Below are 15,292 nucleotides of genomic sequence, written 5' to 3' on the forward strand. Positions count from 1 at the left end.
ATAGGACAAAACAGAAGAAAACTACTTTTTTTTCAGGCAGATATATTAACTGAAGCTGGGTGTAGTAATTACGATGGAACATAAGAGCGGAGTCTGTGCTACAAACGCATATACAGGGAAGTGTAAGAAACACTGTTGGGAAAAGTAAACAGCACCAGAGAGATGTAGGAACCAGAATAAAATCTAAATACCAAATCCACAGATATGAAAACATACACAATTTTGGAGGTGGGGTCAGCTTGCTGCAGGGATCCACGGTTGGCCCCTCTCTGCTGAGCAACGATTGTGTGCTGGCCAGGAGTGCCATGTTAGATGGGCAGTGCTCCCTGGCAGTAGGATGACGAGATGAGAGGAAGAAAATATCGGGATGGGGGAGGAGGGGACGGGGAGCAAAAAAAAAAGCCGGGGAGGGTGGCCGGGGGGGCAAAAAGAAAAAAAAAAAAACTGCCGGAGGAGCCAAACATCGGGACAAATTGCATCCCGACCAGACATCGGTTGGGACGCAGGACAAACACCTAAAAATCAGGACGGTCCCGATTTTATCGGGACGTCTGGTCACCCTATCTGGCAGTTGGGGGGGGGGAGGGGACTGCAGCAAAACTACTGCTGGTTGAAAGTTTGAGAGAGAGAAAAGGTGTGGGGGGGGGAAAGTGGGGGAAGGAGATTTTTTTTTTTGCAATTTAAATTTTGTTTAAAGTTCGAATGTTGACAAAAAAATTGGGACACAATTGTGAAAGCTACTCCCCGCCCCCCCTTTTCCCACCCACCGCTCATCAGTGCCCCTCATGTGGTCGTAACAGGCTGATCAGAGCTAAGGAACCCCTCAAATCCAGGGTGTCTCAACACAGGGCCTTGCCCCTCCCCCAGTGGGGGCGCAGCTGGCCCTCACCAAAGGGAGGGCAGGCAGCGCAACGCTCAGTAAGTCAGACAACATCGCGCAGGGCGCGCGCCGCTTTATCCAGCCCCGCCCGCCCGGCAGAGAGCTCCGCCTCCCCTTCCCACGTGCGTTCGAAAGGCACAGCTTCACCCAGGGGCACGAGGACACACCGACCGTTGGGCAGTGGCCACGTGCCCCTGGACTGGCCCTTCCAGAGGCCCGTACTAACGCCCACATTCCACACTCCTCCCTCGCGCCACTTGAACTTCCGTCTGCGTGCGCCCTCGCCTCCTTGACGTTCCGCCCGCCCACTTGCGCGGCACGCACGCATACGCCTCGGTTTCTGCCTCGCGCTGCCGTGGGGGTGGCGGCGGGCTGTGTTAAAGCTTGGGTGTTGCGTTGCTAAGCAACCCGATCCGGACTGTGGCGAGAGGAGCAGGTTGGTGTTAAAAAAGACAGTAACAGGCTCCATGGGACGAGCCCAGGGGTGCTGCAGAGTCCCCTGGCAGGGTGGCTGTTTGTATCGAGGGCGGACCACAGGAGCCAATAAGAGGGCGCAATGTGGTGGGGGCAGGGAGGCCAATGGAGTGTGTGGTGGGGGAGCAGGGGCCATGGATTGGGTGGGGGTGAGGAAGCCGGGGCCAATATGGGGGGGGAGGGTAAATGTGTGATGGGGAGAGAAGGAGCCATTGGGTGGGGGGAACTAGGGGCCAATAAGCGGGGCACTGTGCGATGTGGGGAACCTGGGGCCAGTAAGGAGAGAGGTGCTGGGTGCATTCAGGAGCAGAGGCCATTGTAGGGAGAGATACTGAATGTTGGGGGGCCGGGGAGAGGGGGAAGCAAAGGCAGATGAGAAGAGAGGGCTGGTTCTGTGGGAGATGGGTGGGAGGGTTGATAAATGAGGGAGACACATGCCATGAACCAGTGTGCAGTAGGGAGACTTGTGCAAAGATGGGCTACTGTTATGGGATCTGATGTGTTTAAGGATGAGAAGGAGAAAGAGGTGGGTAGGGCAAGGTGAATAGGTGGTTTCTGTAAAATGGGAATAGTCAGCAACATTTAATCTGCCTCATTCATGATTGTAAAGTTCTGTGGCCCATGGATGGAAGGTGCTATAGAAATTCAAATTATTGATTATCATAAAAATCAGCGGTTAGAATAGCACCACACAGAGAATCTATAAAGAGCGATTTGAGGAGATCTTTTGGCAGTCTGGTGCACTTCTTTAAATTCTTAATTAAAATGTTGCAGTAGTTAAAATAGATTTTATTATATTTTTAAATTTTTAGTTCAAAACTTTTTACAATAAGAGACTCTTTAGATAGAGATAGTTTTAACATATTTTGAGAAGAGGAACAGAAGGTCAATTAATCTCTGAAAAAAGAAATCCTTTTAGTCCACCAAACAGGTACAGGACTAGTGGGGGCATTCCCTAAGACCTCCAACAAGCATAACTCAGCTTTAACCTGAAGAGACCATCTCCAGGAAGGAGTAGTTCATTGTTCATGACCTTTGCAATCGTTGGCCTCTTTACTGAGCCTGTCAAAAATGAGTGCCAGTTGTGATGGTAATTGTATATTGTCTCACTGAGCCAACTCCCATGCAAGTTGATAGAAATCTTCCCATTTTTTTCCAATGGGAGTTGGATTAGTTCTTGAGAGACTTGGCTTTTTAAGGGTCAATTATCAGGTTAAAAACCAGTCTTTTAATGTCCTTCCCTAAGTTATACGTAATACCTGAGACTGTTAATAGGGAACTTTTTGTTATGTCTGGTTTACTCTTCACTTCTTATTCTGTTTTTGTTTGTTTATTTCTATCAAGCTTGAGCAATGGATGTAGGTGAGCCAGATCATTCACTTTTGTTTATAGTCAGCTTCTAGTTTATTCCACATTTAGGTGCTCTTTGTACTTGGAAAATGCTGCAGTGTTTGGACTACAAACAAGGCAAGGGAGTGTTTGGAGTATTGGTTGTTTGTTTCAACAGTTTCCACTACAATTAAAACAAAAAATCTGTTTTTTTATTCATAAAAGATAGTTTTTCAAAGTCTAAATTATTGTGAAAATATGACCTGTGTCACTTTAAATATTGGGACAGCTTTCATTCCATAATAAAGAGCAGGGAAAATTATTATTACTCTATAGTCTGTGCTTTAAATTCAACCCAGAAGCCAAGCAACAGCTCATGAATAGGGCCCTAACAAATTCATGGCCATGAAAAACGTGTCATGGACACTGAAATCTGGTCTCCCCCCGTGAAATCTGGTCTTTTGTGTGCTTTTACCCTATACTATACAGATTTCACAGGGAAACTAGCGTTTCTCAAATTGGGTGTCCTGACCCAAAAGGGAGTTGCAGGGGGGTTGTAAGGTGATTTTAGGGGGGTCATGGTCTTGCCACCTTTACTTCTGTGCTACTGCCTTCAGAGCAGGGTGGCCGGAGAGTGATGGCTGCTGACTGAGGGCCCAGTCTACAGGCAGCAGTGCAGAAGTAAGGGTGACAATGCCATACCATGCCATCCTTACTTCTGTGCTACTGCTGGCAACAGCACTGCCTTCAGAGCTGGGCTCTTGGTGAGCAGCCACCACTCTTTGGCTGCCCAGCACCACCACCAGCAGCGCAGAAGTAAGGGTAGCAGTACCTCAACCCCTCTCTAGAATAACTCTGCAACCCCCACCCCAACTCCTTTTTGGGCCAGGACCCTTACAATTACAACACTGTGAAATTTCAGATTTAAATAGCTGAAATCATGAAATTTACTATTTTAAAAAGCCTATGACCATGAAATTGACTAAAATGGACCATGAATTTGGTGGGGCCCTAATCATGAAGCACAGGTATAAAATGCTCCTTGTGAAATTCTTCACTCATTCAAAAGATGGCTGTACTCTATACCATTTAAAGTTTCTGAATAAGTTTATGGATGTGGTCTACAGAGAACAGTTCGTAATAGTCTAATTTTGAAATGGCAAAGCCATGGATGACAACAGCAAGGTTTTCATTAGAAATGGTCTGCAAATGAAATTGGCTCTTTTGGCCAAGCATAAATAGAGGAAAGCAATCCTAGCTACTGATACTATCCAGAACTCCGTATGATAAACTCTGGTAATGAAAGACGGATGCACAACCTCGTTGAAGGAGACTAGAACCACAATCATGTCTTCTGGTTGTTTTCCCCAACCTACCATCATCACCTCCAAATGATCTAGACCAGGGGTCCCCAACGTGGTTAGATTGGTTAGTCATGCTGCAGTCTTTACCCATCACTGAGGTGCACAGCTGCTTCTATTACTGCAGCAGTCAAGATGGAGACAATTGTAATCATAATGTAGATTAATGATGCCAATTCTAAAATAACAGCCTCATCATCAGGTGATTGTAGTGTGTTTTTCATTCAAATCCATAACTCACTTCTTCTATAATGTCCAAAATAAATAGGTTAATATATATGGCAAAATCCAGTTAGTGATTCTATCACTATAACCTTGTCTTTTCTCATTCCACTCCTTCTCTATTATTTGTTATCACTACTCATCTTGAAGGTTCTCTTCCCCCTTTTTTTGGTGTTATTTGTCCTCCCCTTAATTTTTCCATAGGTAAAACAGTAGAAGTGGGTGAGTTGTTAGGAGGGATTTGAATGTGATAAGGGGCGTGGACTTGATGGACAGGTTTGTGTGGGCATTCCAAGCACAAAGGGCAGCGGGGAAGAAGGCACCGAAATGTTTGTGAGAGGAGGATACAAAAAGGGTATTGAAGGTGTAGTCATTAGTGAGCAGAAAGAGTGGTGGGGTGCAACACAGACACATCCAGGTCCAAGATTCAGGCAGGGGTTGTGCGACATACAGCCTTGAAGTAAGGACAAGAAGTTTTAATTAGATGCGCACCAGCACAGCGAGTAAATAGTGTCTAGTTATAGTCATGGATAAGAAGGTAGCCTTTGGCAACAGCATTTTGGATGGAATGGAACCATAAGGTTAGTATGAAGAAGACCAAGGGAGAAGGAAATTGCAGTAATGAAGGTGGGAGATGATATGGGTAGGGACAAGGAATTTGGAGGTTTTTCTATTTGGGGTGGAAATGAAAGGCCAGATTTTGAATAGAGGAGGAGAAAGGCAACATGAGTTGACCATAGTCTTGATGTGGGGAGAGAAGGAAAGGGAGAAGTCAAAGACATCCCCAAATTAATTACAGGCCTTCATGACAGAGGATAGTGGCATTATTAACGGTAAAGAAGATGGGAAGTAGTGGAGGTTTGGGATGAAAGATTATGAGTTTAGACTTGGCCATGTTGAGTTTAAGATGACAATAAACAATCCAATATAGGCAGTCAGGGAGGCAGAAAAATATGATATCAAAGTAGAGTTGCCAACATACCCAAATACCCTTGCCCCGCCCACTGCCCCAAGGCCCTGCCCCTTCTCCGAGGCCCCGCCCTGCTCACTCCATCCCCACTCCCTCCATTGCTTGTTCTCCCCCACCCTCACTCACTCTCACGGGGTAGGGGGTTGGGATATGGGAGTGGTTGTGGGCTCTGGGCTGGGGCCGAGGGGTTCAGAGTGTGGGAAGGGGCTCCAGGCTGAGCCTGGGGCAGCGGGTTGGGGTGCAGGGAGGGGGTGTGGGGTGCAAGTTCTGTGGGAGGGAGTTTGGGTGCAGAAGGGGGCTCCGGGCTGGGGTAGGGGGTTGGGGTGCAGGAGGGGGTATGGGGTGCTGGCTCTGGAAGGGGGCTCAGGGCTGGGGCCAGGGGTTCAGGAGGGGGCTCAGGGCTGGGGCAGGAGGTTGGGGTGTGGGCTCTGGCCAGGCAGCACTTACCTCGGGCGGCTCCCAGTTGGCGGCGCAGCGGGGCTAAGGAAGGATCCCTGCCTACCCTAGCCCCTTGCCGCTCCTGGAATCGGCCAGCATGTCCCTGTGGCCCCTGGGGGGGGACCAGGGGGCTCCGTGCACTGCCCCTACCTGCACGCACCCCCCGCATCTCCCATTGGTCGCAGTTCCCAGCCAATGGGAGTTGTGGAGTTGGCACCGGGGGTGGGGTCAGCACACGGAGACCCCTGCGGGCCCCCGCCTACATGCTGGCTGCTCTGGGAGCGGCATGGAGCCAGGGAAGGCAGGGAGCCTGCCTTAGCCCTGCTGCGCCGCTGGACTTTTATCAACCTAAAATCTTCCGGTTTGGCTTCAGTAGCCTCTGGGAGATAGAGCCTGATTCCAGGAGACTCCCGGCAAAATTGGGAGGGTTGGCAACCTATATTGAAGCACAGAGTACAGGTCAGGAGTAGAGAAATATACCTGAAAGTCATCATGCAAAGAGAGAATTCAACTTAGTGAGCAGCTGAATTCAGTCAAGGATAGGAACAAGAGGAGAAGGCTCAGAACAGAGACCTAAGGTACCCAAATTGGGAAGGGAGGAGGATGGTCGACCAACAGATGTTGAAATAGTTTACAGAGAAGTAAGTGTGTGTGTGTTGTGCTTATCTTAATGGGGTCCTGGTCCATGACTGGGGCTGTTAGGTGCTAACACAATACAGATAATCTAAAAGGCTGATATAAAGGCAGGTTTCCAGGACAGATCCATTAGCTCCGATCCAAAAATATACTGTATACAGCATATGCAGTACATTGGACTTTGTGGGGAGAGAGGGGTCACAATCTACTTTTGGTTACATGCAGCTAATTTTTTCAGCATCATTGTGTGTTGTGCTAACCTCTTGTTGTCCACGGGTGTAGAAAATAGTGAACATTAATTTTGTACACTTCCACTGTACTGTCAATGAGAGTATTTCTGTTGATCAAAAACATTACTAATTCTTTTGTATTTTTGGTTTTAGAACTACAAGACAAGATATTACAAAATATGCTGTCAATTGTCCCTGTCAATGGAGCATCATTATTCTGTTTGGAAGACAAGTAGTTCATCAATGACTTCAGTTCACAATTCTAAAAACAATTACAAGGTGCACAGGTCATATTTTATGCTAAAAGAAGTGAGCATTACAAAAAATTGAAATGAATATAGATAGGCCCATTTAGTGTGTTAAAAGTAATATATACTTACAAGTATTTGTTTATGTTCAGGGCTCTGAAATGCAAGATTAGCCTTGGGATTGTTTTTAATTATACTGAGGCAAAATATGTTTAGGCATGTCAAGCTTTTATAATTCATAATGAGTTTATTGCATATAATAATTATGGGTTCAGTAATTAAAAGTTAAAAATTACTGCTATTTTATTTAATATAAACCATAAATCAAATATTTCTTTTGACTTTATAAGTTAAGGTTAGGATGTGTCAGTAACATCAATCTTAAGTTTCATATTATGGTAATTGTATATTAGTAAGACTTGGAGCATGGGAGTTGTATATGTATAAAAACCTTTGTCAAATTAAAACATCATTGGCTAAGGGCTGAACTTTTCTTTTTTAACATACTGTACATAATGTACACGTATACAAGTCATTTATATTAATAATTATGGATTTTTTTTAGGGCAGTTCCTCCAAAGAAGATACTTTAGCTGTTACTGCAGTTGCTTTACAAGATCATATTTTACATAACCTTCAGCTCCAGGATCTTTCATTAGCAGATCCTTTTAAGTCAAAGTTAAGGAATAAAAAGAACATTTACAAACCTGTGAACAAAGAGATGGTCAGAGCAGTAGTAGATACTGGACTAAGAAAAAAGAGCATTCTCCACACAAAAAAGGAAGATCCAGAAAAAGAATATGTCCTTGATCCTAATCCTCCACAATTAACGTTAGGTAAACCATTATATTCTGATTTGTGTATTTTTGCATTTTATTTCAAACTTATTAGAATACAATAGCTAGATGTTCTTTTCAATACTATAACTTAGCATAAAACTGTATAATGCATAGAAAGTTTATAAAAATGTCAAAAATCAAGTACTTTGGGCCTTCAGGTAAACAGTGATCATTTAAACAATAAGGACAATTTAAACTGCCATCAAAAAAATTGTATACTTCTCACATCTGTCATATATTTGAATTTATTTTCAGTGTGACAGACATGGGGAGAAGGAAGAAACTAGTAAGTCTAGATGAAGAATTTTTTCATTCTAGAAACAGGCACTTTTTTCCCCACTGATTTTTTTATATATAATTTTTTTATATTAGTGGTTGAAAATACAATGCAATACAAGTAGAAACAAAAACAGATGTTATTTTTAATATTGGAATGATTACATAAGATTGTGTGCAACTGTCGCTTTACCTTTTGTTTAGTAAATTATGTTTACTCGTTTGGGCATAAATTGTATGCTTTTGCTAACATTTACCCACCCCTGCCCAAACTTAAAAATGTTTGTTTTTGCAATGATCCTGGGGCAAAACCCAGCAAGAATTAACACCTGTAGTTAAATACCTACTTCACATTAAGAAGCAAACATGCAACAAGATAAAAGTCATAAAAGTGAGAGCTTGGAATCATGCCAAGTGAGCAAATTTCTTTTTAAAAACCTCAGTTACTAACTTTCCATAATTGTTCTTCAAGATGTGTTGCTCATGTCCATTCCAGTGTAGGTGTGTGCTCACCCCGAGCACTGCTGCCAGAAAGTTTTCCCCCCATGGTATCCATGGGGTCGGCTCTGGTGCCCCCGGGAGCCACACCTTCATAGCGTCTGTATATAGGGCCCTGCTGCCTCTCAGTTCCTTTTTGCTGGCTAACTTGGACAGAGGGGCAGGCGGAGCGGGCAGGGGGTGGAATGGACGTGAGCAACACATCTCGAAGAATAACAGTTACGGAAAGTTAGTAATTGTTTTTTCTTCTTAGAGTGCTTTCCTCATGTCCATTCCAATGTAGGTTACTCCCAAGCAGTTGCGCAGGTGGAGGATTCAGAGTTAATTGGCACACTGATTGTAACACCGCGTGGCCGAAACCCGCATCATCTCTAGCTTGCTGGGTGATGACATAGTGGGATGTGAAAGGGTGAACTGACGACCATGTTGCCGTTCTATAAATGTCCTGAACCGGGACTTGCGCCATGAACATTGCCGCCGATGATTGAGCTCTTGTAGAATAGGCTGTCAGTGGAGGAGCTGGGACCTTTGCTAGATCATAGCATGTTAAGATACAGTGATCCACAATGAAATTCTCTGGTCTGAGACTAGGCGGCCTTTCATTCTGTCTGCAATGGCTATGAAAAGCTGAGCGGAATTCTGAAAAGGTTTAGTCCTTTTTATGGAAAAGGTTAGTGTACACATAACACCTAGCTGGAGTCTCTGTTCCTCCCTGTTAGTATGTGGCTTCGGATAGAAGACAGGTAGGAAAATATCCTGGTTACTATGGAATTGTGAGACCACCTTTGGCAGGAAGTCCGGGTGTGGCCGCAGCTGAACTTTGATCTTGAAGATGACTGTGTATGGTGGTTCTGAAGTAAGAGCTCTGATCTCTCAGACCCTTCTGGCAGAAGTAATTGCGACCAGGAAGGCCACCTTTCAGGACAGGTAGAGCAGAGAGAACGTTGCCAGCGGTTCAAATGGGGTCCTGTTAGATTCTCCAGCACCAAGTTGAGGTCCGGGGAGGGAGTGGCTGGTGTACCTGGGGGTATAGCCACTCCAATCCCTTAAGAAAACGACCACAGATAGAGTTTGAGAAAACTAACTGCCCATTCACCCATGGGTGAAAGGCCGAGATTGCAGCTAGATGGACCCTAATAGATTATACTGTTAGGCCTTGCTGTTTCAAGTGGAGTAGATCATCTGTAATGAAAGGCAGTGTTGACTGAGCAGGCAAAACCCCTTTTGCACTGAACAGATCGAGAATCTCTTCCACTTTGCCAGGTAAGTGGTTCTAGTGGAGAGTTTCCTGCTCCCAAAAAGCACCTTGCAAACAGGCCCAGAGTATGCCAGTTCTGCAGGATTCAGCCATGGAGCTTCCAGACTCGAGGTTCAGATTACATAGACGGCTGTGGTCCTAAAAGATCAGGCCCAGGAATGGGGGCAGGCTGATTGGCGTGTCCACCAAGAGATCTAGGAGGGTGGTGAATCAGTGCTGACATGGCCAGGCTGGGGTTATCAGGATAAGACACGTCCTGTCCCTTCTGACCTTCAGCAGAACTCTGTATGAGAGGCATGGGAGGGAATGCATACGAGGCATGGGAGGGAACGCATACAAGAGATGGTCCATCCAAGGGAGGAGAAAGGTGTCTGCGAGTGAGCCCAGGCTGTGGCTAGGAAGGAGCAGAACTGAAGACACTCCTTGTAGTGTTTTGTCGCAAACAGGTCTACCTGGGGAGTTCCCCACCTCTGGGAAATGGTGCTCACAATGTCTGGGCGAATGGACCATTCGTGATGGTTGGGAAAGGATCTGCTGAGGTGATCCACTAACTCGTTCTGTGAGCCTGGAAAGTAGGAAGCTTCAAGGTGAATTGAGTGGGCTATGCTGAATTCCCACAGTTGAAGAGCTTCCTGGCATAGGGGAGAGGATTGTGCTCTGCCCTGCTGTCATGTTGTCTGTAAGGACTGACATGCCTGTTGCCCTCCAAGTGGGTTTGGAACACCTGGCAGGCTAGGTGCACTGCCCTCAGTTCCCTCACATTGATGTGTAACGAGAGCTCCTTCGGGGACCAGAGGCCCTGAGTTCTGTGGGTCCCCAAATGACCCCCCCATCCCATTGCTGTAATGAGAGACATTGACGACTGGGGCCTTGAGAATGGGATTCCTGCACATACTGTCTGCAGGTCCACCCACCAAAGAAGGGTTGCAATCACGGACAGAGGAAGCGATACCACCCTGTCGAAATGGTGTCAGCCCAGTGCATATGTTGACGCCAGCCAAGGCTGGAGAGATCTGAGCCGTAGTCTCGCATGTTATATCACATAGGTGCATGATGCTATATGCCCTACGAGCTTTAAGCAGTTTCTTGATGGGGTGATTCCTCAGGCTCTCTCTGAGTGCCCCAAGTGCTCTGAACAAGTTTTCTGGGAGAAAGGCTCTGGACTAGGTCGAGTTGAGGACTGTTCCAATTCTATCCTTTGAACTGGGGAAAAGGTAGATTTCTGCATATTTATCAACTGCTCCAGGTCCTGGAAGGTTGACTGTATTATCTCCGCATCTGCCTCCATCTGGGCCTTGGATCGACTTTTGATCAGCCAGTTGTCGAGGTAGGGGTAGACCTGAACCCCTTTTCTCCTCAGGAAGGCTGCGATGACTGCCAGGCACTTTGTGAACACTTGAGGGGCTACTGACAGGCTGAATGGGAGCACAGTAAATTGATAGTGTATGTGGTTCACAACAAATCATAGGAACCTTTTGTGTCTCTGAAATTTCACAATATAAAAATATGCATCCTTCAAGTTGAGGGCAGTGTACCAGTCCTCTAGATCCAGAGAAGGGATAATGGAGACCATGTGGAATGTCAGTTTCTTCATGAATCTGTTGAGGTTTCCTAGGTCCAAGATCGGTCTGATTAGGACCCCCAATCCCTTCACTCCGGTGGAACCTTTTCCACTGCTCCCGCCCTTAAGCATTGTTCAAAGGCAGAGCCATCCGCAATAGCCCTGAAGCTGCTAAAATGTCCACCTGGGCGTGGGATGATTCAGAGATCTCCTTGACCTGGATACCCAGGTTCTGGGCTACCCTCCTGATGAGCTCCTAGTGCGCCCTATAGTTGTCCTGGGGAAGACTCTATACTTGTTCCGGCCACCTTCTCTTTGGGAGAGGAGGAAGAGGAATGGGGCATGGAGCCTTGTTCCTTGCCCTCTGCGCCAGATGGGTCCCATGGGGCTGGGTCTTGCAGTTCAGTACTGGGCTTGGCACTGAGGCCTAGTCCCTGCTCCAAAGGAGGTGGTGGGGGAGCTCTCAACCCCAATGCAATGGAGTAGGACCTCCTGGACTGTGGACCCTGGACTGGCTGAAAAATCCAGGGATTCCAAAATGGCCACTGTAGTGGCATTTGCCACTGCGCTGGTGACCAGGTCATTGGTGAAATGCCCTGGCTCATCTCAGTCATTGGGTATTGTTGGCTGGAGTGGTGCCTGCTCCTGTAGGAGACATATGACTCCACCTCAGAATCCGACTCCGAGGAGTCACTTCTCAGCGACCAGGGTGAGGCGATGCCAATTGGTGTCAGTGAATGGTGCCGGGAGGAAGGAGATGGACACTGCACCTTTTGACGGCACCTGGGGTCTTGGTGATGTAAAGGTCCTCGCCTCCGGTGCTGCCGCAGTCAGCTCCTGAGTGGCAAGGGATGGCGGTACCAGGAGTGACAGCAACTCCCTCGCTGCCTCTAATGCCTCCGGCATGGACGGAAGCACCAGGGCTGTCAAACTCTGGTGGCTCTTCCTTGGTGGAAAGTCCAACGGCACCCTTACCGGGGCCCGAGTCAACGGTACCGTGTGCACCGCTGGCATTTCCGAGTGGCCCAACACAGATCACACTCTGTCAGTATCTCTTTGCCCTGCAGACCTTGGGGTTGGGGATCTCCTCTGATCAGTTTTTCTCTGCTTCTTTCTTGGCACCGGCAATAGAGAGCGGTGCTGAGAATCCCAATGTCCTCGGCATTGAGGATGAGTGTCGGTGCCAGGCCATAGACACAGAGTCTTTTCTTGGTTCCAGAGAAGTGGAACGGCGCTGCACCTCCTTTACAGACTCTGGGGCACTTCTCACTGAAGCCGAAGTACTTGGTGCCGAGTCAATGTGACTCAGCTCAGAAGCGCTGCCTCCATAAGGAGGTACTTGAGTCTGGTGTCCCTGTCCTCCTTAATTCTGGGCCTGAAGCCCTTGCAAATCCTGCAACACTCCTGCATGTGGGCCTCCCCCAGATGCTTGAGGCAGCTGGAATGTGGGTGACTAACCAGTATTGGCTGATGGCATGACACACACTGCTTGAATCCTGGGGACCGAGACATACCCCAGCACGATGGAAGTTCTATCCCTGCTAAATGGAGTCCACTACCAACTATACTAACTAACTAACAAACTCGAAGAGAAGAACTATTTACAGATAGTCAACAAAGTCCACTGAGAGAGATACTTGCAGGAAAATGCAAGGAAGAGCAGCAGTTCCAGCGACCGTCATGGGTGGTAAGAAGGAACTGAGGTCGGGGTGGAGCCCTATATACCAGCACTGTGAGGACACAACTTCAGGGAGCACCAGAGCCAACCTGACAAATATCACTGAGAGAAAAACTTTTCCGGTGGTGGTGTTCAGGGCAAGCACAAACCTACATTGTAATGGACATGAGCAAGCACTCAAAGAAGAAATATTTTTTTATTATAATACAATTTACAGTGGCAATAAACATTGCTATAAAAATGCAGCAAGTATATTAGCAGACTAACAGCCATGATGTCTTTCTCAACCATTAGTTTCAGAGATCCCCTTGCTAAAGGATTCTACAGCATTCTTACCATGAAACATTTCTTTTGGTTTCCCTCTCTTTCCCCCCATAGACGCCGACATCGTGGGCGCTCAAGGGCTGGAGCACCCATGAAAAAAATTAGCAGGTGCTTAACACCCACTGGCTGCCAGCTCCCCCACTCCCTCCCAGCGCCTACTGCCCACTGCAGTCAGCTGTTTCGTGGTGTGCAGGAGGCTCTGGGAGGAAGGGGGAGGGGTGTGAATGGGGCATGCTCAGGGGAGAGGGCAAAACTGGGTGGGAAGAGGCAGGACAGAGGTGGAGACTTGGGAGAAAGGGTGGGGCATGGGCGGAGCCTGGGGCAGAGCGGGGGTGGGAAGACGCAGGATAGCGTGGGGGCTTTGGGGGTAGGAGGCGGGTGGGGGTGGGACCTGGGGTGGAGTGGGGGGGGCTGAGCACCCCCGGGGCCTATGCTTCCCCCTCCCCCCAAAACCTCTTGACTAGACTTTTTAAAAAAGACACAGACCTTCCCCATCAAGATCTTACAGTATAGTGAGATAAATACTGCTCATTATGATTTACTCTCTTTTTGTGGAAATGCCCAAGGGCCCCAGTGAAGATCACATTGCCATTGGGGTAGCTGCTGTGCAGACACACATGCCCGTACTTTAAAGAATTTACAATTCAAGGCCCTGATTCTTCAAAGAGAACGACACAAAATCAATGGGACTCCGTACCGGCACAATGGTCTGCCTGTATGGAATCAGTTGCAAGGTCAGGCCCTAATTTCATAGAATAGTAGAAATGTAGAGCTGGAAGGGACCTTGAGAAATCATTCAGTTCAGCCCCTTGCACTAAGGCAGGACCAGCTAAACCTAGACCATCTCTGACAGGTGTTTGTCCAATCTGTTCTTAAAAACCTCCCTGCGAAACTTATTCCAGAGCTTAACTACCCTTATAGTTAGAAAGTTGTTCCTAATATCTAACCTAAATCTCCCTTTCTGTAGTTTAAGCCCGTTACTTCTTGTGCTACCTTCAGTGGACATGGAGAACCATTGATTGCCATCCTCTTTATAACAGCCTTTAACATATTTGAAGATTCATCAGTTCCCTGCAGTCTTCTTTTTTCAAGACTAAACATGCCCATTTTTTTAAACTTATTCTCAGAAGTCAACTTTTCTGTGCTTTTTATCATTTTTGTTGCTTTCCCCTGGACTCTCTCCAATTTGTCCACATCTTTCCTAGTGTGATGCTCAGAATTGGACACTAATCCCCTGATCCTTTTCAGCAGTAATACTGCCTAGCCAGTTATTCCCCATTTTGTAATTGTGCATTTGATTTTTCTCTCTTTAGTGCAGTACTTTGCACCTGTCTTAACTGAATTTCATCTTGTTAATTTCCTACCAATTCTCTAGTTTGTCAAGATTGTTTTGAATTCTAATTCTATCCTCCCATCTCCTTCAGAAGGGAGTTCCCAACCACCAGTACTCTACACCTCTTCCTCTTGGTTGTGGTGGCTCTGAGCCTCTCAGGCTTGGGGACCAATGGCTCCTCCTCACTTTCTGTTGCCGGTACAGGGATGGATGGGGGATCTAGAGGGTGGAGCTAGGTCTACTGGCTGAGATGGCCAGGAGCCAGTCTCTTCTCTGCAGAGCAGGCTGTTCTCCTTCCTCCTATGGTGTACTAGACTCAATAAATGAGTAACAAATAGGACAAAAGGGAGTAGGGAAACAAGGGTAGTGTTAATATGTTCACATGGTTATGGTTCCACATCAGTTAAAAGGACTTTATTTATTTATTTGGGTTTTATATTTATTTGCCTCATATAAATGGTGAGAGTCATTATGGAAGCTGAAGGCTTAGTTGAAAAAAATCAGTTAAAGTGTGAATGTATTCATTTGGTTTTTTATAAGAAAGACAAAATATTTCCTTCCCAACTCATAGCACTAACTAAAGGGTCCAGTATAGATTTTTTGTGTGCAAGTGATTCCAAGGAATTTATTGAAAGACAGAAAACATTTAAATTACTCATTTTAAATTTTTTTATAAAGTACTCATTTTTGTAATTTAAAATTGAAAAAAAATAAATTTAAAACTTTTATATTTAAAC

The 15,292-nt window shown here is 46.5% G+C and overlaps 1 protein-coding gene across 2 annotated transcripts in view; it reads left to right on the forward strand.

Moving 5' to 3' along the window:
* Positions 1 to 1,196: 1,196 nt before the first annotated feature.
* The window catches only part of RNF32 (ring finger protein 32), a 50,604-nt gene continuing 36,508 nt past the window's right edge, over positions 1,197 to 15,292 (forward strand). Inside the window, exons 1-3 of one of the 2 annotated variants that reach the window (XM_026652158.2) lie at positions 1,197 to 1,316; positions 6,694 to 6,849; positions 7,354 to 7,624. In XM_026652158.2, the coding sequence (XP_026507943.1) occupies positions 6,742 to 6,849; positions 7,354 to 7,624 (379 nt within the window). In that variant the 5' untranslated portion in view covers positions 1,197 to 1,316; positions 6,694 to 6,741. The remainder of the gene's footprint in view (positions 1,317 to 6,693; positions 6,850 to 7,353; positions 7,625 to 15,292) is intronic. The other variant, XM_026652159.2, reaches the window with a different exon arrangement.

The sequence above is a fragment of the Terrapene carolina genome, unplaced genomic scaffold (genome assembly GCF_002925995.2).
Source record: "Terrapene carolina triunguis isolate 2854851 unplaced genomic scaffold, T_m_triunguis-2.0 Scaffold111, whole genome shotgun sequence".
In the NCBI taxonomy this organism is placed as follows: domain Eukaryota; kingdom Metazoa; phylum Chordata; order Testudines; family Emydidae; genus Terrapene; species Terrapene triunguis.